The sequence below is a fragment of the Diabrotica undecimpunctata genome, chromosome 1 (assembly GCF_040954645.1).
Source record: "Diabrotica undecimpunctata isolate CICGRU chromosome 1, icDiaUnde3, whole genome shotgun sequence".
NCBI classification, from domain to species: domain Eukaryota; kingdom Metazoa; phylum Arthropoda; class Insecta; order Coleoptera; family Chrysomelidae; genus Diabrotica; species Diabrotica undecimpunctata.
The window spans coordinates 82450596-82476499 of record NC_092803.1 but is presented as its reverse complement, the minus strand read 5'-3'; the positions used below and the strand labels follow the sequence as shown (position 1 = coordinate 82476499).

The 25904-nt window shown below is 31.9% G+C and overlaps 2 protein-coding genes across 2 annotated transcripts in view; one reads left to right on the top strand and one right to left on the bottom strand.

Annotated features, from left to right (window-relative positions):
- Positions 1 to 25904, bottom strand: part of LOC140450847 (disintegrin and metalloproteinase domain-containing protein 10-like) — a 942961-nt gene that overhangs the window by 192304 nt on the left and 724753 nt on the right. The gene's annotated exons all lie outside the window — the stretch shown is intronic.
- LOC140442366 (glutamate receptor 1-like) overlaps positions 1 to 25904 on the top strand; it is a 46005-nt gene that overhangs the window by 15797 nt on the left and 4304 nt on the right. Inside the window, exon 6 of the mRNA XM_072533441.1 lies at positions 24180 to 24394. Coding sequence (XP_072389542.1) covers positions 24180 to 24394 — 215 coding nt within the window. The remainder of the gene's footprint in view (positions 1 to 24179; positions 24395 to 25904) is intronic.

Sequence of the window (25904 nt, the reverse complement as noted above, 5' to 3'; positions counted from 1 at the left end):
TGTTAATATCTGTAAGTCGTTCAAACAATTAAAAAACCAATATTTTTAACCTTTTATGGGAAAAATCCACATAAATTAGAAATGTTTGGAAAGGTTTTTAAAATCCCGGTCCATTGTGACGTCAGTCTTAGGTAGTCAATTGATGTATAAATGAGATCTCTGAACTCATCATGGGCGCTGTGACGTCACATAATCTTTAACTTCAAGTTCAAATGGTTTTAAACAACCACCATTAATATCCATTTAAATCACGTTTGTTTTATTAATTTCAAACCCACCGATTTGTATCCAAGACTCACCCATATCACCATAAAGCAAGTGATGATGCAATACACATCATGCATCGCCATAACTCCCATTATTGATCAGTGGAAAATCCGCACTGGTTAAGGGAAATTCGCTTTCACACTAAATGGTGAATAATGTTTGGTGTGGGTGATTTACTGGGTTTTTAATAAGTGCATATTTTTTAAAAAAATAGGTAGGTATATGGTCACAGATATCTGAATTTTCTGAAAAATTGGAATATTATCCAGTAACCCTTGTTACTTGAGAATATTCCTTTACACGAAAGAGGAGTTATGGTATGACAATAAGATGGCGCACCCCCACATAAAAGCGGTATTGTAATCAATAACCTTAATGCTAGATTGACAAACACATGGATTGGAACTAATGGACCCGTGCTATCATACTTATAGTTTTTAATTAGGCTATTTAACAGAAATAGATTATAACGAAGAACCTACAGATGTAAATGATTTAAAAATCAAAAATAGACAAGCATTTAGCGTCATTACGTCAGAGATAATACATATATGCGCATGTACACTTGAACAACTTAAACGATTTGACGCTTGTGTTGAAGCAAAAGGAGGTAATTTTGAATACCTTCTATAAAATTATTTCACATTTTGAAAGTTATTGATTATTGTTAAATAAATATTAAATTGGAAATTTAGCGTACTTCTTTAAATTAGGAATAAAATCCCTTTCATGTGACAGAGCCTTCGCCCCCGTATATCCCCTAGATACCATAAGAAATTAACATTTCCGAATAATCAAATAAATATGTTTATTATTTCCTGAATTACAGGCTATTAAAAACATCTTGACACACCCTGTATTTATATTAACATAGGTGGAGTGTAATCTCCCTCACTTTCTTGATATATCCATAATTTTCAGCATTTGATAGTATAATCATAGTAATGTTTTCTTTAATTTTTCTTCTTTATGTTTTAGCATTTCAGGGCTTATCATCACTTCTGGGGTATTTTTAATCTTCATTTTCCTTAATGCCGCCTTTAGCTCTACCTCTCCCACAGCTATCAATATTTTCCTTGTATCTTCTCATTCCTTTGTTTACTTTTTGTGCCACGTGTTCTCGCTCTCAAGTGTTCCCTCCATATATCCATTATTTCCTTGTAAAGTTTTCAATGTAATGAAAAATAAGTTTTATATTTTTATATTCTGATATTTCCACTACTTTTTATTCAAATTTATCCCAACTTTACTTTTTCTCATTTTTTAATTTCTTCTACTCAATACTCTACTCATTTTCTTTACTTTAGTTCTCTTTTTTTATAATCTTTGTTGTATTTTATCTTGTATGTACTGCTTCCATAGTTTTTTCTCTTCTTTTATTTCTCGTTTCATCTCTACATTTCACCATTCTGTACGTTTCCCTGTTTCGGTACTTCGTAAACATCCACATACTTGTTTTGCTATTTTGATCATCGCGTTTCTAAATCTTTCCTATTTTTCTTCTAGTGAATATATTTTTTTTTCCATTTTCCATCTCTACCTCTATGACTTTTTCGTATCTCATTTTTTTTTTAATTTTATTTGTTTGGTTTTTTAATTATATTGTTCTGTTGGTGAATTTGTTTCAAATAGATAGTGGTGCCTATTGCATAGCTCCTTTTTACCATTATATCTCTTACCAAACCCATCTCCGTTTTTGTTTCACATTTTATTTTGCTTCTTTGTGTATCTGTTCACGCTGAAAATGTATCGTTCATAATAGTTAAGTTAGTTATCTAGGTATCTTCTTCTTCTTATAGTGACGTGCACCTATAGTGCGTTGACGAGTTATCTTAAGGCCAGACGTCTGTCTTTTGCAGCATGCAAATGATCGCCAGTGATATTTATGCCTGTCCATTTCTTTATGTTCCGTAGCCATGACATTTGTTTGCGACCTACTCCTCTCTTGCCTTCAATATTTGCCTGGATGATTAGTTGAGGGATTGCGTATTTTTTTCCTCTCAGAATATGGCCGAGGTATTCAATTTTTCGTACCTTGATGAAATTGAGTAGTTCTCTCTCAGTATTTGCCTTTATTAAGACTTCCTTGTTTCTCACCCTATCTGTCCATGGTATGCGGAACATTCTTCGCAACGTCCACTTTTCGAAGGACTCCAACTTATTAGGGGAAGATACTCTTAATGTCCATGTTTCCATGCCGTATAACAATATGGACAATACGTAGTATTTAACCATCCTGTAGCAAAGATTGAAAAAAAGACTGCGGTTACATAGTAGTGGTTTAAATTTGATAAAAGCTTGTCTTGCTTGTTCGGTACGGCATTTTATTTCTTCTTGACGATACCATTGGTCATTCATCATCATTCCCAAGTATTTAAATGTTTTCACTTGATCGATTGGAGAATTAGAGACTTGCAGTTGTATTCTTAAAAGTGCGTTTTTTCTTATTGCCATGCATTTACTTTTTCCATCATTTATCTGGATATAATGTCTAGATATAGTTCGAATGATAGTTTCATATTTTTGTTGATTTATTCTTCCACATACTGTTCAATGTCATTATTCCTTTTTCCTACTTTCCTTCCTTTTCTTTCACTTTCTTTTCTTTCCTTTCGTTTCCTACATCATTTATTTCTTTTTGAGTTTATCCCAGAGTTAATTATTTCCTTTGCATCTGAGTCAATTTCATAGCATATTATTAGATTCGTAGGTACTTAGTCTTTAAGCATATCTAGGTCTACTCTTAATGTACGTTCCGTAAAGTATATCTAGTTTCTTACTTTGTTGATACTTATTTTTTACCCATACTTTTATTCTGTGCCTTATTAGTTTCCTGGTTTATCCTCGATCCTGCATCAACTAGGTTTTTGGGTAGGTTAGTGCCATATTGTTTGTAATATATTCTAGCTTATTCGTGTTTTGGTTTCATTTCCATTTCGTGTCGTCAATGATTATGTAGGCATATACTATTTTGCCTTTTTCCATTTGGGATTTGTACTTGGTACATTAATCTTCTTTAGTGCCAAGTCACATGGAAGTTGGATCAATGCCAGACGAATGGAGAAGCAGTGTATTAGTACCTGTCTACAAATGTGCAAACTACAGGGTCATAAAACTACTTAGTCACGCCATGAAAATATGGGAGAGAGTTATTGACCGAAGGATACGTGAAGAAACCGAAATAACCGATAATTAGTTCAGGCAGATCAACAACAGACGCATATTTTATTGAAAGGCAGTTGATGGAAAAATACAGAAATAAAGAAACAAACGCTCGTGTGGTATTCATTGATCTTGAGAAAGCATATGATAGAGTTCTTCGGGGATTCTGTGATGGGTCTCAATAAGAAAGGAGTCCCTGGTGAATATTTAAAGATTGTGGGAGACATTTAATAGGGGGTAAAAAACTAGTGTTAGGACAGAGGTGGGAGAGACTAATAAATTTCATGTGAAAGTAGGATTGCACCAAGGTTCGGTGCCCAGTCCTTATTTATTCTCATTAGTTCAGTATCAAATAACAGCGAAACTACAGAAAATGGTGAAAGTGACTTGGAACAAAAACTGGAACAGTGAAGACAATCTCTTGAGAAAAAAATTTTAAAACTTAGTAGGACCAAAAAAAGAGTATTTGGAGTGTTCATTTAAAGATGGAACTAATACCAATAGAATGGATATATTTAGTTGGTGAAATGATTGCGAAAAGTAATAGTTTTAAGTACCTAGGATCAGTGTTATAGAATAATGGAGGAATAGATGGAGATGCATGCAGTAGAATTAGGGTTTGATGGATGAAGTGGAAGGAAGCGAGTGGTGTGTTGTGTGACAAAAAAATTCCAATGAAGCTCAAGAGAAAATTCTATAAAACAGCCATAAGATCAGCTATGATGTACGGAACTGAATTTTGGGCAGTTAAAAAGAAAGAGAAACATCAAATGCATCTGGCGGAAATGAGAATGCTTAGATAGACGAGTGGAGTGACAAAAAAGGATAAAATTAGGAACGAGTATATTAGGGGAAGTCTAGGGGTGGCACCAATTGTTGCCAAGATAAGAGAGCATAGGTTAAGATGGTTTGGTATGTTTAACGTAGAGACGTTAATCACCCAATACGAAAAATTTCTGATCGGCAGGTTCCTGGAAGTAGTAGGAGAGGAAGACCAAAACAGACCTGAAGGAGACGCTTAGGCAGGACATGTTCGTAAAGGGTATTAATATTGATATGACCCAAGATAGACATTTATACAAATAATTGCTTATAGTTCTTTAATTCACTTTTAGTTTCCATAACTTTTATTTTATTTTTAATTTTTTAACTCATTAACAATCATTATATCATGTATTCTTTTTGCTCTGCTTATTTCAGTTATTATTTCTAATTGTACGTTTATAAAGTTTTTTATTGTGTTTTTCAGATTGTTCACTCATTATGCATAAAAAACTCAAATTCTCAAAATATATCTGAATGATGATAATGTAATAAATATTAACAAAGAAATGTATCGAAAAATGATAAATACACTGGATAAACAAAGAGAAGAACTTTTTCTTTGTTATATTTGTCTTTCATATTCATTTATTTCATTGCAAATGTTTAATGTAATTAATATTTAGTTACAAGTTGAAATATGTTTAGAAAATGTAAATCATTTTGTTTGATTTTATTTCCAGTCCTTTATATTCTGCTTATTGTTTGTGATAATATTTGGATTTTATTTCTTATGTCACTTATATTGTCGAAAACAAAATTTTCAATATACCTGATTGTTAAACCATAAAACAGTCACATTCATATTTCCCTTTGTTTTTGTGCATATTAGATAGATAGATAAATAAATGACTGGCGGTCATTTATCTATTTTGACAAAAAAAAAATTGTTACTTTACTTTACAAAAGCCATCATTTCTACCCCTTCTTGTCACACTTTATTTTACCTCATAATATGTGCAAAGCCGACAAAGTAAAATACACGCGCTCATTCTCAAGTCTTCAAACTGGAGTTAAGAGATATTTCCTTTGTACCATAAATAAAGTTGAGTTATACTACAAGAGATAATTACTTTTGGAAAGTCGTCGTGTAGGACGAATATTAGGATGTGCAGCTTTCAAGTTTCATGAGTAGTTCCTCTTCTTATCGTATTTACTACTAGATATGTCGCGAATGAGAATGACTCCTCCACGAAATAGATCCTAGGTCTAATGTGAAAGTTTATTTGTTGTAAAATATTAACTTTTGCTTGGTTTACTGTAAAACGTATTATGTTCCTTTTGAAACTATACGGTCTTTGGTAAAAATGTCTTTATATAATGCAGGGAATATGATTAGAGAAATAGTAAAAACATTTTTACAATATGAAGACTAATTAAAAAATGACAGAAGACCACGATGGCACAGAATCTGGTGCTATATTGTCTTTGCATATGTTCTAGTCTACTGCCGTATGTTTCTGTACCGCGCAACAAAATAGAAAAAAGAAAAATAAAAAATAAAATTAGAGATATATCAAACAGATATACAATAAAATATAAATATAACAAATAACGCACAGTAGCAATAAGATAGAGATAAACAAGTTTTACAAAAAAATCACAAGATAAAAATAGTTCATTTTTTAAATTTATAAATTATTATTTCACATATGGAAGACTTAGGGGACTGGAAGTGCGGAAACTTTTTTCTATATAAAAGAAGGAGTTGACACTTCTTCGTATAATAGCATGAACCTAAAGGCAGGGTTCGATAAAGCATCCACTTACAAAATCAAAACTTTAGTATCAGTTTATTATGGATCTCCTTAATAAACTAAATAAAGCTAAATGTAAATAAACTTAATGGCACTAAATATTTTGGCAGCATCATCAAATATGTTGGACACACTTAAATGTGGGTGGACAAAAAGAAACAAATTTTTTCACTAAATTTATAGTTTAGCAGGAAAGGAATAAAGGAGGTCATAACGACATTGACTAGACACTATTAACAAAGTATCCACTCTAGAGCATAAATATAGAAGATGCAGGCAATGCGAAATAGTGAAAAAAACTGCAATGTATGTCATTTATGAATCAAAAATATTAGTGACATGAGGCCATATAATGCCAATATATAATGCCAATACAGGTATTGAACCAGAAGAAATCACAAAACTTCTAAACTCCTAACAAAGATCAACTGTATATAAAATATATGTTAAAATAAATAAATTAAAACTTTTTTGAGTGCACTATTCCAATCTATAACCTGTAGATTGTTTTTAGACATGCGTTCGATAAAATGCGTAGACCTAAGAAACTAAAGCATCTACTAGAATAACCAAACAGTTAATACAATTTATAACAATAATTATAACACCGATTTATGTTTATGATTTACCTATGAAGTAGGTTGTACTTTTGATCTTATAATAATGTGCAAATTAGAGACTTCGGAAGCGGTCATCAACTTTGAATAAACAGATTGTGAGTAAATACTATGTATTTTCTTTTAACTTAACAATAATAATAATATGGACTCATGTGTGTAAATTTTTCATTAGTATATGCAGAAAAGAGTTTGTACGATATCTCCTCAAAGATACTTTTTAATCAATAGAATTCATCGTGAGAAAATAGATTTTACTAATTTTTATTTATACACAGTTTACCCTCAAATATGCTCATTTGCGGATATGTAGAGAGAAGGAGAGTAATAAATTGAAGGGGTGAGTGGATGAAGGGAGTAAGTAACAAAACTGAGTTTTTGAGAAATTTAACTTTAAAGTTTTATCGCTGGAACTTTTTTATTAATCGATTTATTAAACCGATTTTTTTTTATTCCCACAGGTAGGATATGTATAAATTTTATCGTAAAAACAAAAATCTCCCCGATTTTTAAAAACTTATTTGAAAAATATATATTTGTACTTACCTCTTTTATCCAAAAACTTTTTTGTGTTAGAAATTATGTCTATGCCAAAATGAAGGGGGTATGTGTGAACTTTATCTAGGATAAATATTTGCATTTTCTTTTGAATAAGCGTTATAATCAGGAAAAAATAACATGGATGTCAAGTAAACACTTATATTTTTGGTTTTACAAAGGAATCACAAACACTGAATTTCTAAGCAGCTTTTTAATCAGTCTAAGGATATTGTACCACCTTCTTAAAATGTTTGTTGCTCTATGATGACTTCTTAATACCACTTATCCCTTTCTGGAATGAAGCAAAGCTGTTCTTTTAGGTTGTCTACCTTTTCTTTGCTTAAGGATCCAGTATTTTGGATATGTGTTGGAATGTTGAATTGTTCAGGTAGAAGGGATGGGAAATTTTTCTGCTTGAGGATACATACCATTTTGAAAGGTGTGTAGTAATCGTAAGACTCCTTGAAAAGCTTTGATCCAAAGACATCTACGCGAATCCACTTGATTCAAGTTTTGAAATTAACCTTTTCATTAAGAAGATCTTTTTTTCTATTCATTAGTTTCATGGTTTTCATAATATTTTCCGTGTCTCTAAAGTGATGTTGCATGTCTATCACCATATTTTTCTTGGTTGAAGAAACAATCGCATCACGATATTCATCAGAGATGTAAATGTTTTTATGTTTCTTTAGTCGTTTCTCAATATGTCCAAATGCTCTATCCGAGTCTAAGTACGAGTGTCCTACCTCTGGAAATTTGTGCTCAATCGTTTTAAAGATGCTTTTGCCCACAAGATACTGGAACAGATATACGATCAAAAAATTTTTATTTTGCCCGGCACACGAGTTCGTCCACAAAATTAGATGATCTTTTCCTTTGAAGGCTGGATCCACTTCGATTGTTCGTAGAAAACAACTAAAAATTTCCGAGCTACCTCTGGGAGCTTGATTTTCCGTCCATGTGCAGAAAACAGTTTTTCCACATTTTTTGTTATTATGTGGATTCTTAAGTTGTAAAACCACATTTGTCTAAGATAAAAGGCTTTCGAGGTACTAAGCCTAGGTAGGGGCATAGTTTGCTGTAGATCCAATGTTACATACACAGTGTTCTCTGATTTGCTAGCAAATTCTCGATCTGCTTTTTGAGAGTCAAACGCTGATTTGTAATTTTCAGCGTGCTCTTCATTACTTTTGCCAGAATCCCATGTGCTACATGTATCGCTTTTGGGATAACCAAAAGACAGATTAAATTCATCATTAAAAATGAATCGGTATGTAGCCTCTTTTATTTGAAATTTTTCATTTCTTCTTTAAAGTTTATGCATTCTAGGGATCGAAAGTTGCGGTGAAAGATATTTTTTGTGAATATTACAATGCCTGGAGTAGTGCGACTCTTCTGCTGGGAAACTGGAAATATGCTCAATGACGTAAGCAGCAACTTCAGCAGGGGTCTTGTTAGGTCTGACTGCATGTTTTCCCCTTCTGTCCGGTTCAGGGGCATTTTTCCCCCCTGATTTTATTGAAGTTTGAATCAGGTCAACCTTTTTCAAGCTGATTGCAAACAAGGAAATGAAAGCCCGTTTGCATACGGTAGTTTGCCGGCCACTACAAGTTACATTGTATTGGTAGGTGGCAGTTTTATGCTTTAAGGCTCCAGTTTTCTTTGTCATTGGTTCCCTTTTTTTAATGCTCTTAAAAAGAAGGCAGTTTTTTGCATTTACATCTAGTTTGTAGTAGGAAGAAAATATTGATTCTCTTTCTTCTACAGTTATTGACTGTAGCAATACACAAAACACTTGTAGCGGCAATTTTCATTGCACAAAATCCCAGAGTTAACGGTTTTAGCGGGTTTTACTTGGCCTATTTTAGAAATGTAGGTCATCGCTTAGGTCTTCCCGTAGGTTTTTATGTTCTTTGGCTATATTTGAATCAGAAAAAAATGATATCACTAATGTTGCCGTTTTATTATGGCAGCTGACGAATACATGAAGGAGTTATGTCACAATTTTTATTCTCTTTGGTATGGATGAAGGAAGTAAGTACTTTATCTTGTTACTTACCTCCTTCATTCACTAGATATTTAAAGTAGTATGGTCAATTACCTCCTTCATACGCTGGCTATCTCAGTTATTTTAAATCATAGAAGACTGGGGATAAGCGGAAAATTTAATTTAGCACTTACCATCTTCATACATGCGGATAACTCATTTTCTTAAAAAATTTCACTTACTCCCTTCATCCACTCACCCCTTCAATTGACAAAACAGCAAAAAGAATTAATCAAATGGATAGAACGTTTTAAGGAAAAGCTTGGGGAGAATAAGGGGGAGGCAAACCCTATCAAACCATTAGACCAAGCAGACAACAGAGGAAAGAGTCCACCAATAAAAACAGTAGATTAGAATAACAGTAGACAAATTAAAAAACAAAATATCACCAAGATTGGATCAAATTGCATCGGATCTGCTGAAGGAAGGAGAAGACGAATTACTAAAAACAATATATTGAGCTGATAAAAAAAGATATGGTGGAATCAGCAGTTGACAGTGAATTGAAATACCGGTATTATTGTACTATTACATACAAAAAGAAGATCAGTTAGAATGTGAAAAATACCTCTTTTGGAATCTCGGTGTTGAACACAGCAAAGAAAGTAATGTCCAGTGCCATTTATGAAAGGCTTAGACCAGACATCACTAGAAATAATTGGCAAACACCAATGTGGTTGAATATAGCATCGACACACATCATATCTTTATATAGTTAGAAAAATTTAATATAAAAACATAACTACTAGTATTATTAAAATAAACTCTAAAAGTAGAAAGTAAAATCAGGATTCAAAACGAATTAACGGAAACATTCGAAATGGAAACACATCTTCGATGTGAAAAAAGAACTAAGTCAGGGAGATGATTTATTATGTATCTTCTTTATTGTACTCGAGAAACAATAATTAATAAGAATAAGAGTGTGCAAATACTAATGGATTCAGATGATGTGTTCAAGATCGCAAGGTCAAGAATAGAAATGATAGAGACATTCAATTAAATAGAACGAGCTGCACAAAATAGTTGGTTTAAAATCAATCAGACCAAAACCATGAATATGGATGCAGATAAAAAGTGTAATAGGGCAGCTACAAAATCTAACAATAGGAGAATACAAAATTGACAGGGTAAAAAATTTTACATACTTAGTATCCCTAGTTATATCTGATCACAATGTTACAGAGGAAGTAAAGAAGCAAATATTCATTGTTAATAAATGTTACCATAAAAATGTAAGTAGCAATATTTAAAAGAAAAATCTTACGACACATATACAAAGCCACAAAAGAAAATGAAATTTGACGAAGAAGATACAACTTTGTATTTCAAAAAAAAAATACCATGATCAGGATATCGTAACATTCAATAAAATAGAACAGCGGTGTTGGATGAGATATATGGAAAGAATGAAAGATGGCGAAATACCAAACAAAATAAGCAAGCAGGGTAGGAAAACCAGTAAGAAAAAGAACAACAGGAAGACCGAAGTGACCGTGAGATACATAGAAGAAATATAATATGATGTAGCAACCTTACAAATAAAAAATTGGAAAAAAATGCAAGAAACAGATCAAAATGGAGAAGAATCATGAAACGGGACAAGACACAAAAAGGTTTGCCGAGCCACCGACGATAATATTAAGTAGATTGTACGTTTGACGACCTTATCTTCTTCAAGTGCCATCTCCGCGGCGGAGGTCGTCAATCATCATAGCTAGTCGTACCACTCTCTCAGGTTGCGCAGCCATGCCATTCTACGCCTCCTGATGCTTTTCTTTCTTTGGATCTTTCCCTGCATAATCAGTTGGAGCAAGGTGTATTTCTCTCCACGTGTAATATGTCCGAGATATTCCAATTTTGTTGTTTTAATTGTATTTAAAACTTCTATTTCTTTATTCATCCTTCTTAGAACCTCTTTGTTTGTGACGTGTTCTTCTTTTCACGATATTTTCAGAATTCTTCTATACACCCACAGCTCAAATGATTCCAGTTTTTTTTATTGATGTCGCATTTAAGATCCAAGATTCCATTCCATAAAAAAAAGTCAAAAAAACATAGCACCTCGCCAACTCTTAGTTCCAATTGTAAATCCCTTGCAGATAGCACCCTTCTCATTTTGTTGAAATTTGCTCTAGACTTTTATATTCTGATTTTGATCTCCTGAATGTAATCATATGTGGAGACAGTCACTGTTCCCGGATATACACATTTGTCTACTTGTTCGACATTGGTTTAGTTTATTAGAAGATTCTCGTTATTTCTTTGAGTTTTCGATATTTTCATAAATTTCGTCTTCTTGACGTTTTTACCTGTATTCCAGCTGTTTTACCCTCAAGAGTTTTTTTCAAGATCTCTTCGGAGTAGGCATTACAAAGAATTGGCGACAATACGCATCCCTGTCTCACTCCACGTCTAATTTCAATTTCTTCTGACAGCCATTCGTTAACACGTACTTTCGCTCGGTGTTTATAGTATAAATTTGATATGATCCTGAGGTCGTTGTAGTCAATCTTTGATTTTAGGACACTCATTAATTGTTCATGTCGTACTTTATCGAATGCTTTATTATAGTCAATAAAACATACGTATATATCTTGATTGACGTCCAGGCATCTTTGTATCAGTATATTAAGAGAAAAAGAGCTTCGCGCGTTCCTAGGCCTTTGCGAAAACCAAATTGTGTATCATTAACGTCTATGTCCAGTTTGTGATATACTTGGTTATGGATGACTTTTAGCAGTAACTTTAGCACATGAGACATCAAACTAATGGTGCGGTAATCGCTGCATTCTCTTGCGTTTTTCTTTTTGGGGCGACAAACAAAATTCGACGTTAACCACTCTTTGGGTAATACGCCTGAACTATAAATTTGGTTTCAAAAAAAGAGTGTCACTAAAACATCAATATGCTTCTCATCTAGAATTTTGTTTTTGACCTTATGATGTGGTGCAAATTTGAGAGCCCGTATTTTTTCTTTAGCTTCAAATATTCAAATATGTAAATAGTGCAATAGTATTATGTAGAAACTAGTTTGTGTGATTTCAAGACAGTGTTGTGTGAATAAAACAAGGATTGACATGTATAAAAAATTCAGTCAGGCAATGCGATATCTTGTCAAGATACTTTTTAATTTTTGAAATTAATCGTCAACAAATTAGATTTTACTGATTTGTATTTATACTAAACTTGCTCTCAAATATGCTAAAAAATGGTATTTACTTTAACCCATTTCCCCAAATATACCAAAAGATATTTTAAATCTATGAAAATATGAAAAGGAGGCAATTGAAAAGAAGAGAAATATTAGGTATGGTAGGAGAATATTGTGAAACAGTTCCAAAACTCATAAACAGTTGTAGAGCAAAGAGAAAAAGAAGAAAAACCATTCGAACATAGGACAAGAGATATAATAATAAATATCCAAAAATGGACAGAATAATATAAAATTTTTTGGCACATTCTCATGTATGAAACATAAATAATACGTTACCGTAAACATTTACTGTAAATACAAGAAGAACTAAATTAACCATTTCCAAGTTTCTCAATACAAATACCTTCTCGCCAGCTCCGCATTACTAAATCTGACTAACTAATCCCTTATTATATCATATAATCGAGGGTTGAGTCCCTCCGTGACACTTGCCACCGCAATTCCTAAAGATTTTGTCCGTGACGCGGAAGTAGGTATCCATAAATCATGGGGAATAGTTTAGCTAAATATGTGTTCTGTAAATGTATATTATCCCAAGTGTCAAAGAAGGCATTAACATGCCGACGACGTGGCAAGGTGAACTTTGGTGATTCCGTTTCTCTGTGACGATTATGCAAATTGTGGGATCATGTTTTGCGGTGGGAATACAGAGCCGATGTCAAATACTACATCTCTCGCTATATACACCTTAAAAAGTATCTATCATAAACTATAATTTTTTTTTCTATTTAGTAAAAATAAACCGTAAACTATTCAGGGTGAATCACTGCCAACGAGGCGGAGATTTATAGTAAAATGCTAAAAGTTTTAAAATATTTTAACTTTAGTAGTTTGTACGTTCATGAATGCTACATTTTAAAAATATTTTGAAATTCGCAAGGAAAATAAAATTTCTATAGTTGGCTGTATACTATAAATCACAAAATTTTTATTTAAAAATCCTTTATAAAAGGTATATTTCTAATGAAAATATCCTTTCGGGCTACATCACAGAATATGGACTACAAATGACGTTTTCGAATTAACAAGTCTGTCATCAGGGCATTTACCAGGTGTACATGAGTCACGCCACTAAATATGTGGGTATAAACCCTTGTTAGTACGTTGGTGTGATGTTAAAGGTTTTAACAGATACCCTGCATAGCAACGTAAGACTCCCAATTTGCGGGTTACTGACCCTGGGACAATTTCTCTGTATGGGCTTTATATGGCAGCTCTGGCTAGATAACAACTAGAGTTGCAATCTAGAGCCTATACAGAGACATCGCCTCAGGGCCAGCAACCTCCAAATTGGGAGTCTTACGTTGCCATGCAGGGTATCTGTTAACTTTACCAACTTATTAACAAAGATGTAATACTTGACTCATTTACAACTAGTAAATGCAATGACGATGGACTTGTTAGTCAGAAAATATTTCGTGATGTATCCCAAAAGGGTCTTTTTAATTATATACCTTTTATAAAGGATTTTTAAATAAAACTATTTTATTTTAATGTACCTCCAGTAAGTTGTCATTCCATTGTTTACGTGGTCTTCCTACTGATCTTTTATCTATCGGGAATCCATATCTTGTCATGGTTATTACTCTATTTGTTGGCATTCGGCTTATATGATCGTTTCAATGTACTCTTCTTTTTTTACCCAGTCCTTGATGTTCTCTAGCTTGCATTTACGTCGTATATATGTAGTTCTAGCTCTGTCTCACAGTATTTTACTATTAATTTTTTAAAGTATTTTCATCTCTTCTATTTCTAACATAATTTTTGTCCTCTCTATATTAAGTCGTGTTTCTGCCGCGTATGTCATTATTGGTCTGATGACTATTTTGTAAATTCTGCCTTTCTTTTCGGTCCCAATATGTTTATTTCTCCATATTATTTCATGCAGGCAACCTGCGGCTCCGTCTGCTCTATTCCCTTTATCTTTCACTTCTATTTTGAGCTTTCCGTAGCTAGATAATGTGATGCCTAGATATTTAAACACCAATACTTGTTTTATTAACTAATCTTTCAGCTCCAATTTATTTAAAACCTTGTTCTTTTGCTAGTGTTATAATTTAATTTAAGTAAGTTTTTAATTTCCGTAATGCTTCATTAACCTCTTCCTCCTCAATATTCATTTATTCGTTTGTCGTCATCTTGGTGTTGGTGGTTCATTATCGTCAACTTTAGCAAATAGTGATTGAGAGTAGTCTGCCCATGTTTCCTTCTGAATGTGTTATGTTTTTATTATTTCGTTCATATCTTTTCTTTATACTCTATGTCGTCTGTAAAATATAACATTAAGTTATTTTGGAACAATGGACTAATTTGTATTTTATTGCACTGGGTTGGAGGATATGTAGCCGGACACTAGAATTATATATTATAAAAAGAGTTTCATTGCAACCGGTACGTACGAGAAAACAAAATAGATCAAAGTTCAAGTGGACGGACTGAGTGATGCAAGATTTTGAGAAGATTGGTGCTCCCAACTGAAAATCTCATGCAAAGAAAATAACAGTATGGCCCAGGAAACTAAATACAATCGATGTTCTCTAAGGGCTGTATCACCACTGATGCTAATGATGGTGTTATAGATGCAAAAGCGTTAGAAAATCTTAATGTTATACCGTCCAGAGTAGTAGGAGGTATAGCATATACAGTATTTTTAATATACCCCCATTTAAAGAAACTTATCTTTGTCAATCCTAGTATCGGAGGGGACCAATTATAGATACTGTTTTAACTTATATACTTATTTGTAAATTTTATGTCAAGGTACTTCCTTAAAGGACGTAAAATATGAGCAGTAAAACGTTCGACAAAAAAATATGTCATTTGTGGTGTTTGGTGATTTTAGCATAATAATAGTAGTAATAATAATAGTTTTAGCGTAATAATAATAGTATGTATGTATGTGTGGATGTATATTTTGTATTTGGATGTGTGTAGATGTGTGTGTATGCCATGTTCTACGTTGACCCGCTGGTGTTATAACTTATTCCCACCTGTTCTATTTTCCTTTACATCCATATATTACGATAGGACATTCCCTATTAGCGATTATCGCTAAGCGATTAGCGCCGTATCGAGAATTAAACCTTTTCCAGCCATTATGTCCTGTGTCGAGTACAGGAGAGCCCAGACTTACAGACTTAGATCGACACGGTGTAAACATAAACATAGTTAAAAAAATCAGGATCTCCTGACTGCAACTGCATCCAAAGTACATAAACAAAAATCCTTTAGCATATTCTATGAAATATTGGTGTAGTTAAATTCTACGATATTTTATATACACTACTGACTGATTCTTATTTTATTTGAAGTCTTTTTAGTACAGGTATTTTCCATAAAAGACAGCAGTACATCAAATTTCTAGGGCGTTATAATTATTAAAACGGTTAATTTTATTTACTTTTTAGTATGCAACTTTTTCAAAAAACTTAATTTTTTGTCCTTTATCAAAGTACTTTTGAACATAAACAATAAACCTGAGATGCAATTTTCTAAACATCGTCGAGGCGCAAAGTAACATATTGGCATTTTGCGGATCGCGTACTGTTTATTTTTTTTTAGTGTCTACTAAATTTAAATCTAAAACACGATAGTTTAAAAAATTTGCAGATCAAATTATATCAATTAAAAGAAAAAAACTTTTAACAGCATGAATTCTCTCAATACATGGTACAAAATAATCCCCATATTAAATACGTAGTAATGTTACTTAATTAAATACGTAGTATATATATATATATATATATATATATATATATATATATATATATATATATACATACATATATATATATATATACATATATATATATACATATATATATACATATATATATATATATATATATATATATATATATATATATATATATATATATATATATAGTTTGGGTTCTTGAACCTTAATATATATATTTTTTAGTGGATTTTCTTGGGCTTAGGTTCATAAAAAAATTTTGGTTTGATACTAAGACATTTTCATATATTTTTTCGACGTTTCGGCAGGAAATCCATGCCTTTTTCAAGAAGTAATATTGACTAAAAAAACATTTTATGACAGACATAATACGGTTTAAAAGTTAAACTTTTGACTTACCAAGCATGTAAAAATTCGGTACTAACAAGTAGACGTCACAATTAAAATAATATTAAAAACATAGGACATACCCACTAAGTCACTACATGTAAAATGTATTTTAAATCTAATGTGTTGTTTATTGATGTTAGTTTATCGTTTAAACAATCAGTTATTTTATCATCATAGGCGTTCTGAGATTGTCTTTTTATGTGTTTTTAAATTAAGTTAAAATATATTTTGTTCAAATTTTTGACATCTTTTTTATCATTTATTGCATTATTATTTTTTTTTATTTGTATAGACTCTAGAAGCTCTCTCTTCTTCCTGTTGATTTCACTTCCCAGGATCTTGGTTTTCTCAAAATCAAATTTATGTTATTTTTCGTTTTCATGTTTTGTGAGGGCGGTTGAGTTTTTTTTTTGTCATATTTGTGGGAACGTATTCTTGAGTTAAGTAGCTGACTGGTTTGTCCAATATAAACTCCATCACAATTCGAGCAGGGAATTTCATATACAACATGCGATCTTTTTAATAGAGGGGTTTTTGTTTTTAACCTTATAATATAATATATTAATCTATATATATATATATATATATATATATATATATATATATGTATATATACATGTATATATATATATTTTTTTAGTGGATTTTCTTGGGCTTAGGTTCATAAAAAAATTATGGTTTGATACTAAGACATTTTCATATATTTTTTCGACGTTTCGGCAGGATACCACTCATAGCAGATACCACTATCTCATTAAAAACTTTAGACTCGGAACTAGAAAAACTAGAAACAAAATTAATCGAATCATTACCAGTTGCTACTTTTAATACATTTAAAAAACATCCATACAATACAATGAACGTATTTTGTGTAAAATTCGCGATAGAACAAAAATTAATATGCTATCGTCAAAATCAGATAATAAAAATCACAATAATAAATTGCAGGATACTTGGTTAGAAAATTTAACAAATGTAGAAATTCCCAGTGACGTACAAGATGTTTTAAGTTTAGGAGATAATTTTGCAGTTCCCATCCGTAATAAAAATGATATCCCAACATCAGAAATTATTTGTTCAATTGAGAGTTCAATTTCTAACTTAAGTACCAATATACAGGATGATATAAGAACTAAATGTTGTAACATTTTGACAAACTTTAAAAACAAAAACAAATACCCTTTTGAAAACAAAACAATACAAAAGAAAATTATATTTTATTTATATTATTATATTTATATATATATATATATATATATATATATATATATATATATATATATATATATATATATACAGGGTGGTCCTTAAGAAATTATACAAACAGAAACCGTAGATTCCGCACTTAAAAATATTACGATTTAAGCCAACTTGCTTTAATAATATGTTGATATTAGGAAAGGTACAGAAATTGGAAATTTAAAACTTTATTTTTCGCTATAAATTTTACGTTTGTAAATATTTTTGGACAAGAATTTACAATTGGACGCTTTTGAGTAGGATAAATTATAATTTTATACATACTTTAATGTAACTAATAGAAGGCGCCACATATGCCACATGTGTGACATAAATTTGCGCTTAACTTTTTTGCCTTTTAAGTTAGCTCTACTTGTGTTAAAAAATATTAAAGATACATTATTTTTACAAAGAAAAGGCAAACTTATTAGTAACCTCAAAATTCAACCGTCTTAAAGATAATCGCATTTTATAAGTCAGCTGCATAATAATTCTTAGTTGTGATATTTGTACGATAAAGCACTGAATACCTAGCGTAATTCATAGTTTATTATTATTAAAACAACTAAAAGATGACAATGTAACATCACAAAATGCTTTGTTATGGCTGCTAAATGTCTTATTGGAGAAAAGATTCTTCATCTTAATCCACAAGGAAATTAAATTCCTGCAGCTGGCTGTATACCATGTATCACAAAAAGAGGTTTCATTCTTTGTAAGTAGGTATATTTAAAAAAACCCTTAGGGCTACATTAAAATAACAAACGTTTTTGGAATAATAATTCCATCATCAGGTTAAAAGCAGGTTAACATGCCTGAGCCACCAAAATATTAGGGTAAAACCCTTTACATAAGTTAAAGTTACCAAAAAATGTACATATTGTTGTTAAAAGTGAAGGATGTTGAAGATTATATTAGATTTAACTTCAGGCAACATATAACCATGTCTCACGTGGGTACCAGCGTCCGGAGGGTAGACCTCTTCAAACGGACTTCAGTTGGCAACTTTATGATTCACAAGTGTCATTGTATGGGGTTGACCATTCGCACCTAATCATATAGGTCCTAATAGACAAGATGTGGAAAGTGTTTTAAACGTTGTCAGAAACTTTATCCAAAGACAAAACGCAAATGAAGAAGCATAAAACTGTTTCACATCTTTAGAAAATATGATAGATAGAATACTGGACAATTTAAAGCAGTCAAAAATGACAGACTTCTTCCAATTGCAAAAGCAATAGTGTGTATGCTAAGACTAATTCTACGCATTAGAATTAATAAAGGCGGTACGAAGTATGCCGGGTCAGCTTATTAAAATTTTGAAGGAACTGTAAAGATATGTTTAATACTCAATCATCAAATTTGGACTATTTTAATGTCCAATTCATTTCTCGACTATCTTTATTAAGCCAATAATTATTGTAGAACTCCAATTAATTCGATAGACTAATACATTCGGGAAGCTATATCTCAGATTGATTTATAAATTTTTTAATCATATTTGATTCTAATTTGCTTAAATTTTGATTGAATTTTGTCCATTGAATGTATTGTCGAGAATTATTATACAAACGAGGTAAAATTAAAATGTCATCGAGAAAACAAAGGAGGTAATTATCGATTAGTGCTTAATGTTCTATGCAAACCTTCAATTTGCATTATTTAGTAAGAAAATCAGTAGCCTCTATCCTCTGCTTCTCACGATTGCCTACCTAGCACAAAATTCGCACAGTTCCTGAAGTGTTAATAATCCCGAAAGTTGGAAAATAAATATCTCTCTGGGGCCATATTGTGGACTGTAAAGTTAAACGAGATGCAACTACCGCAACGTGTTGGAGGAAGCTGGCTAAATTAGGTTAATTACGAAGTTTTAAGAAAAAGGGAAATCTAGATCTAATTAACTATATTAATTATTAAGGAGGTGAGCAAGTTATTGTGGTTCTCGTTTTTAAACATAAAAAAGAACACGTTCAACTAAAGAGTTATTTGTTGGTAATTATTTGTTCACAAGAAGAATGATTAATCACACTTTTATATCGTTTATTCAGTTTTTAAGCGTACATGCTCCTCGGGTATCCTGCATCTCTTGCCATACTGTTTATCCATAGGTCGATCCGATGCACCGTGCCCCCTTGACTATCTAACCGACATAATAAAATAGAACTTAAGCAATAAATATAAATCTCAAGATTCCTATACTCAAGATGTTACGGACCAACGTAGCCTGGGAGCGAGATGCATGTCTTAGCTCCTCATCCTCAGAGAATAAATTAACCATTTATATAACAAGCTCTTTAGAGTATTTCGCAATAGGATCCAAGCAATTACGATCATCGCAAAGCTTAGTGAGAAGACGGCCAACTGCTTAATATGAGAGTCAATTCATCCACTCTTGGAGAACAGGTTAAGGTCCCCGAAAACATCAATACTGCCATCTACAAAATGGCTCAGTAAACCAATACATTATTTTATTATAGTATACCTTTATTTCAAATTCGCCTTATCGACCATACTGGTTTAGCTGACGAATGTAGTTGGTACATTAATTAGAAGTTACAGTAACTAATTATAAGGTAGAATATCATTTATATCTGATACAATATTTTACAGTATTTGAAATTGATAGAATATCGCACTTATTGTTACTGAAAGGTGTTTTTTAGTCTGGCGGAAAGTCTTTTATAATTATATTTTTGACACTCTATGAAGATATATTTGGCCAATAAGGACGTCTTCTTCTCTTGCTGCCATACTAGATCCCCCAACATTCGTAATTACATTGGTGAGTTGTTCACGGTTTTAGCGAATCTAAATAATAATTACTATTTTAATGCGAATAAGCCACAACTGAAGTTTAAAATAAGTTTATTGACGTTTCAATCTCCACATCTCAAATCGTTCTCAAAATACAAACATTAATAAATTCAACAAAGTTTTTTGTTACCTGGTGAAAAATTCTTCTAATAGTTTAATTTTATCTGACTCATTTATATTGACAATTCAGACATATGTTATACATTTTAAAGTAAACGACTTTAAAATGATATTTCCAATATTGCAGAATTGCTTCTGCAACATTGGCAATTGCCTAATTGCTCTAATTCTATCAGAGATAAGAAAATAGCTTCAGAACAATATTAAGAATCTAAATAGTTGTTCAGCACTGCATATTTCTGTCCCATCGCGAATGTTTTTGGGCCATGGCATCTGATTATGTTGCGAAGCATTTTTTTACACTACAACATCTAAAACCATGCTAGGAGATTGATCATATTATCCTTCAGAGACAAGGTCAAGGTGCCATGTTCACTTACTTCACTTTTGCACGTAATCTCTTTACTTCGGTCAAGTTGTTCTGTAATATAGAATCCCAGATATTTAAAGCGAGTTACCCTCTTAAGATTCAACAACTTTTGAAGGCCCTTAAGAATATCTCATAAGATAACAGTGTCGTCAGCGTATCTAAAATTATTAATCATTTCAGCATTGTTTTTCACTTTAAATTTATTATTCTTCGATTAATCTCTTATCGATTCAAACTTTCGCTTTCTGTTTTCACTATAAGTATTTCGATCATCAATGCCTTCGATTCATAATACGTTCAAAGGCGTTACAAGCTGTACCCTAACAAAAGCCTATTAAATAGCCACATGAATGTATCTACGTGAGTCGTGGCATATTTGAAACTACACTTTTGGAAGTACCTTTAAGCTAATGTGCATCACGGATACCCAGCGCATTATCCAATAAAGTACAAACAAAATTTTACAATAAAGTAAAAAAAATTTAATTTGTGGGTCACCTGATTAATTAATCATCATGTATTCGTTCCATCTTTTTGCACACTGTTTTTTAGAAATATCTATAAAAACAGATTTCAGCCATTCCTCAGGTATGTCACCAGTAGTGTATACATCGTTAAAAAACTTAACTAGAGCACTAATGTAGTATGATTTTTAAAATTTCAGCTGGGATGTTGTCTGGTCCTGCTTCTGTCTTGGTTTTGGCTAATTTTAAAGCATAAAAAACGTCAGGTTTTAAAATCTCAGGTCCTTTTAAATTAAGATTGTCCTGCGTGTTTGGCCTGCATTCTTAGAACCCTTCAGTTATATAACTTTATCTGCGTTATCTACTAGGATATTAATGTTTTCTTAGTATATAGGCCAGCAACTTCACAAAGTTTGTTGTTGTGCACATTGAGCATGTCATGTTTCTTTTCTAATTCTTTCGTTCATGAACAATATTTTCTTTGGCCACTCGTATTTTTTGCTGTTTTGTCTGTTTTCTTCTATATTCGTCTGCTTTGTCTTCTCTATAATGAGTTCTAGTGTTCCTTACATCATCCGTTTTTGTCAATTTAATCAATTTGTCATACTATGTTCTACTGTCTTTATTAAATGTTCACGACATAGTTTAAATATTTTCACAATGTCTTCGGTTATTTCTTTTATTTAATTGTTTAGGTACTTTTTCTTTGATTTTACTTTTGTTCATATCTGTAATAGTAAAATTATTGTGCTGATGTTTTTTTCTCTATTCATGTTAAACTAACTCTTCCATCGGCTCCTAAAAGATTGTGATCAGATTCTCACTGATAAGGACACATATTTTGTACATTTTTATTGGATGTTTTCTTGATTGATCTCTTTCAACCCTAGATACCTTTCTTCTCAACATAAATTCTTTTTGTTTATATAAAGACTTTGTTTAAATATGGCTTAAGATCTGTTAATGGTTTAATGAGTTATCTTACATTGGGGTTATTTAATTGAATTATGGGTGTATATTTTAACGAGATTAGTATGAAACGTTTTAACATTTTAGTATGAAGTGAATTGACTCAATCTGTCAGTATGGAGATATTGTCTGCTTCCTTAGTTTCTATAAGACTCTTTATATGTTGTATACATTTTTTCAGTTATTACAGTAGATAATGTGGGCCACTTAGAGAGTTGTGATACCTTTGACGTAACCACTAATGATTCCACACCATTAGCATTTATAGATGTATCTGTATGTTTTTGGAATTGTAGGAAAGATAGACAACAGGAACAGGAGAAAAGGAACTACCAGGAAGCATCGTATTTATGTTTGTTGGAATTATTTGGGAAAATATTAGAAGTTTAATGTATTTTAAATATTTTTGTTTCGTAGTTGAAACAGTAGACAAGACTCTATAATAATATTTTTTACAGGGTGAATGATCATGTAAGAATTAAATACAGTTGCTCAGAAATTCATGTCTTTTAGGCGCAGGATAGATTATTTCGTTTTAAAATTTTTTGTCAAATTAATGTAGGTGAATTGACAATAGTTAATTCCACTTTTATTAGATCAAATTTTAATTTTATTTAGTTCTTCTTATAAAAGTCATATCATGGTATTTATAATTTTCGATAAGAAGATATAATAATGCCATTAACGTAGATTTTCAAGTGTGTTATACCATTATCTATCCCCATTAGGAAAAGTGCATGTCTTAATACAGGTTGCTGTGGTACCTGTATTACCCACAAAATACAAATGCCTTTTTGTTCCTGTATAAGTTGCTTGCTTCCAGTTGCTAATGAGCGTTTACTTCCGATTTTTTTATTTAGGTTTAAGAAACTCTTTAGGCAACTGTTGTACAAATATTCTTGATATATTTGTGATAGAAATATGTAAAAATATATAATTGTTCTATAAATATCTGGCCCTGGCGATATGTTATTCAGCTTTTTTAGATCACTACCGATCTACTTCCGTTCCCGAATCTAGTTTAATAATGTCCGACGCGTTTGCAAATGAAACGTCAATTCGAAATAATTTCGGAGCACGACCTATAAACCTTGATAAGAATGTGCCTTTACAAAATGCAAGATCTACTGCAGAGGTCTATACTTCTTGATATTATTTATTCAAAAGTTATCTATTGTCCTTTAAAGGAAGGCAGATGATACTGATACCAAAATGGCCAAAACATATTTATAACCAAAGAATAGATGGAGTGAGAAGGAGAGGCAGACCCAGAGCACGATTTAAGGATCAGGTGGAGGAAGACTTGAGAATGTTGGAAGTACGAAACTGGAAAGCCAAGGCCAAGAATAGGAAATAATGGAGACTTATCCTTGAGCAGGCCAAGACCCACCATGGGTTGTGGAGCCAATGATGATGATGAGAAGATACTGATTCTTGATCATCAAAAAGATGAACAATTTGAAATTTGGACAACAAACTTTTATAAGTCGTAACAGCACAAAATTGTCTACATTTTTACAAATTGCCAACATAACTTTAAATTTTTACAAACGTTTTTGTTATGGTACTTAGATCCTCTGGTAATTGTTGTTAATATTACTTTGCTACTTGTTCTTTTTTAAACTTCATACATTCTGTTATTAACGTTTTAGTAAAGATTTTGTTATATATTTTTTTTATTTTTCAGGTTACGATTTGGGTTTTAGAAGCTATTCAGCTAGAATCCAGATCTACGTGTCGCTGATATTAGGTGTTATTTTGTACTCGGCTATGTCTGCAGTACTTTATTCTAAAATGGCAGTGCTACAATCGCCATGGCCTTTCGATTCTTTGGAAGGTATACCTGGAACTGGATTATCACTGTGCATGCGTAATAGTAGCTGGGTCTATAAGATATACACGGTAATTTCACATCTAAAAATAAAATAATTTGTATATATAAAGGCGTAATAAGAAAATAACGTTAAGAAAAAAAATATCTCCGATATTTTTTTGTTTCTATGTTTACCTCGTTAGAGGGCGCTACTAGCATTTATTGGTACAATATTTTAATAATAATTGTCACCTAAATGGTACGCGTCGGTTTAATTCAGTAGTCTCACAAAGTCTTCCCTGAGAAAAGATAAACCTTGAAACACATATAGGAGAATGGGGACAGACTCAATTTCAATTAAAACGCAACCGTCTATATTTATTTTAAATACCTCTGAGTAGCTTTAAGTGAAAATAGAAATTACGATAAAGATACCATTTAAGGTGTTTAAAGCCAAAACGATGATTATTGTGATAAAAACAAACAACAACAAGAACCCAAATACACATTGACTATATTTTGCCGAGGGGAGAGACAAGTACCCACAATCCAAAATATTTTTTTATTTCTAGTAAAAAGGGGGTGACCGGTTTCAAGGCTTACAATACAGTGAGAACCTAAAGGTTGGAATAAATTCGTTAAACGCTTGATTTAGCCATTAGTTAAAAAAGCTCAGTCAGCTCGATTTTGGTTTTTAGTTGTGCATTTTTTGCTGAACTCATATTTTTGATGACGTCATCACTGTTTGAGTTATAGCGTCATTATAATTTTATTTAAATGGTATTACCTTATTTTGACTTCTTTTTATTTTCTTTCTTTATCTTTATTTCTTTATCTTTTCGTATGCAAATATTATATTTTTCTTCTGTTAGGTCACGTAAAATTTCCAGTAATTATTTCGAAAATACTAAACCAGGTATTTTCCTAATTTTCGTTCCGTCGGTTCGTGTAAATAGTTTTATAAAATTACTTTTTATCTTTTAAAATCATTTAGTAGATAAATCATGTATTATTAAGGCTAAATTGCACTAATTTGACTTCAAAACAATAACTTTATTTTAAAAAAGTTATTGACATCATGGCCTGTTTAAGCGAAAAGCAACGCACCGAGATTTTAATGATGAAAGGTTATGGAGATAAGACCTGTACGCAAGCTGAGGTTTGTAATTTACTTAACAATAAATATTCCGATAGACTTAATACATAATCGACGGTGAGCAAAGTCAAAGCAAAATTTAGAAATTTTGGCAATGTCGGTGATAAATATAAGAAAGGTCGTCCAGACCTTACGCAAGATTAACAAGTATATGTAATATTATCACTGCAAGAAAATCCTCATATACCTACCCGTCAAGTTGTATTAGAGCAATCGATATGTCAAACGTCTGTTTTAAAGTCTCTAAAGGAGAATAATTGTCGTCACCCATATAAAGTGTACATGATTCATAAACTTAATGAAGATGATTTCGATCGCAGACAAGAATTTTGTAAATTAGTAATGGATCGATGTAATCATAATCCGTAATTCCTACGGAAATGTGTTTGCTCAGATGAGGCCACGTTCTTCTTAACAAGTACAGCAAATAAGCACAACTGTAA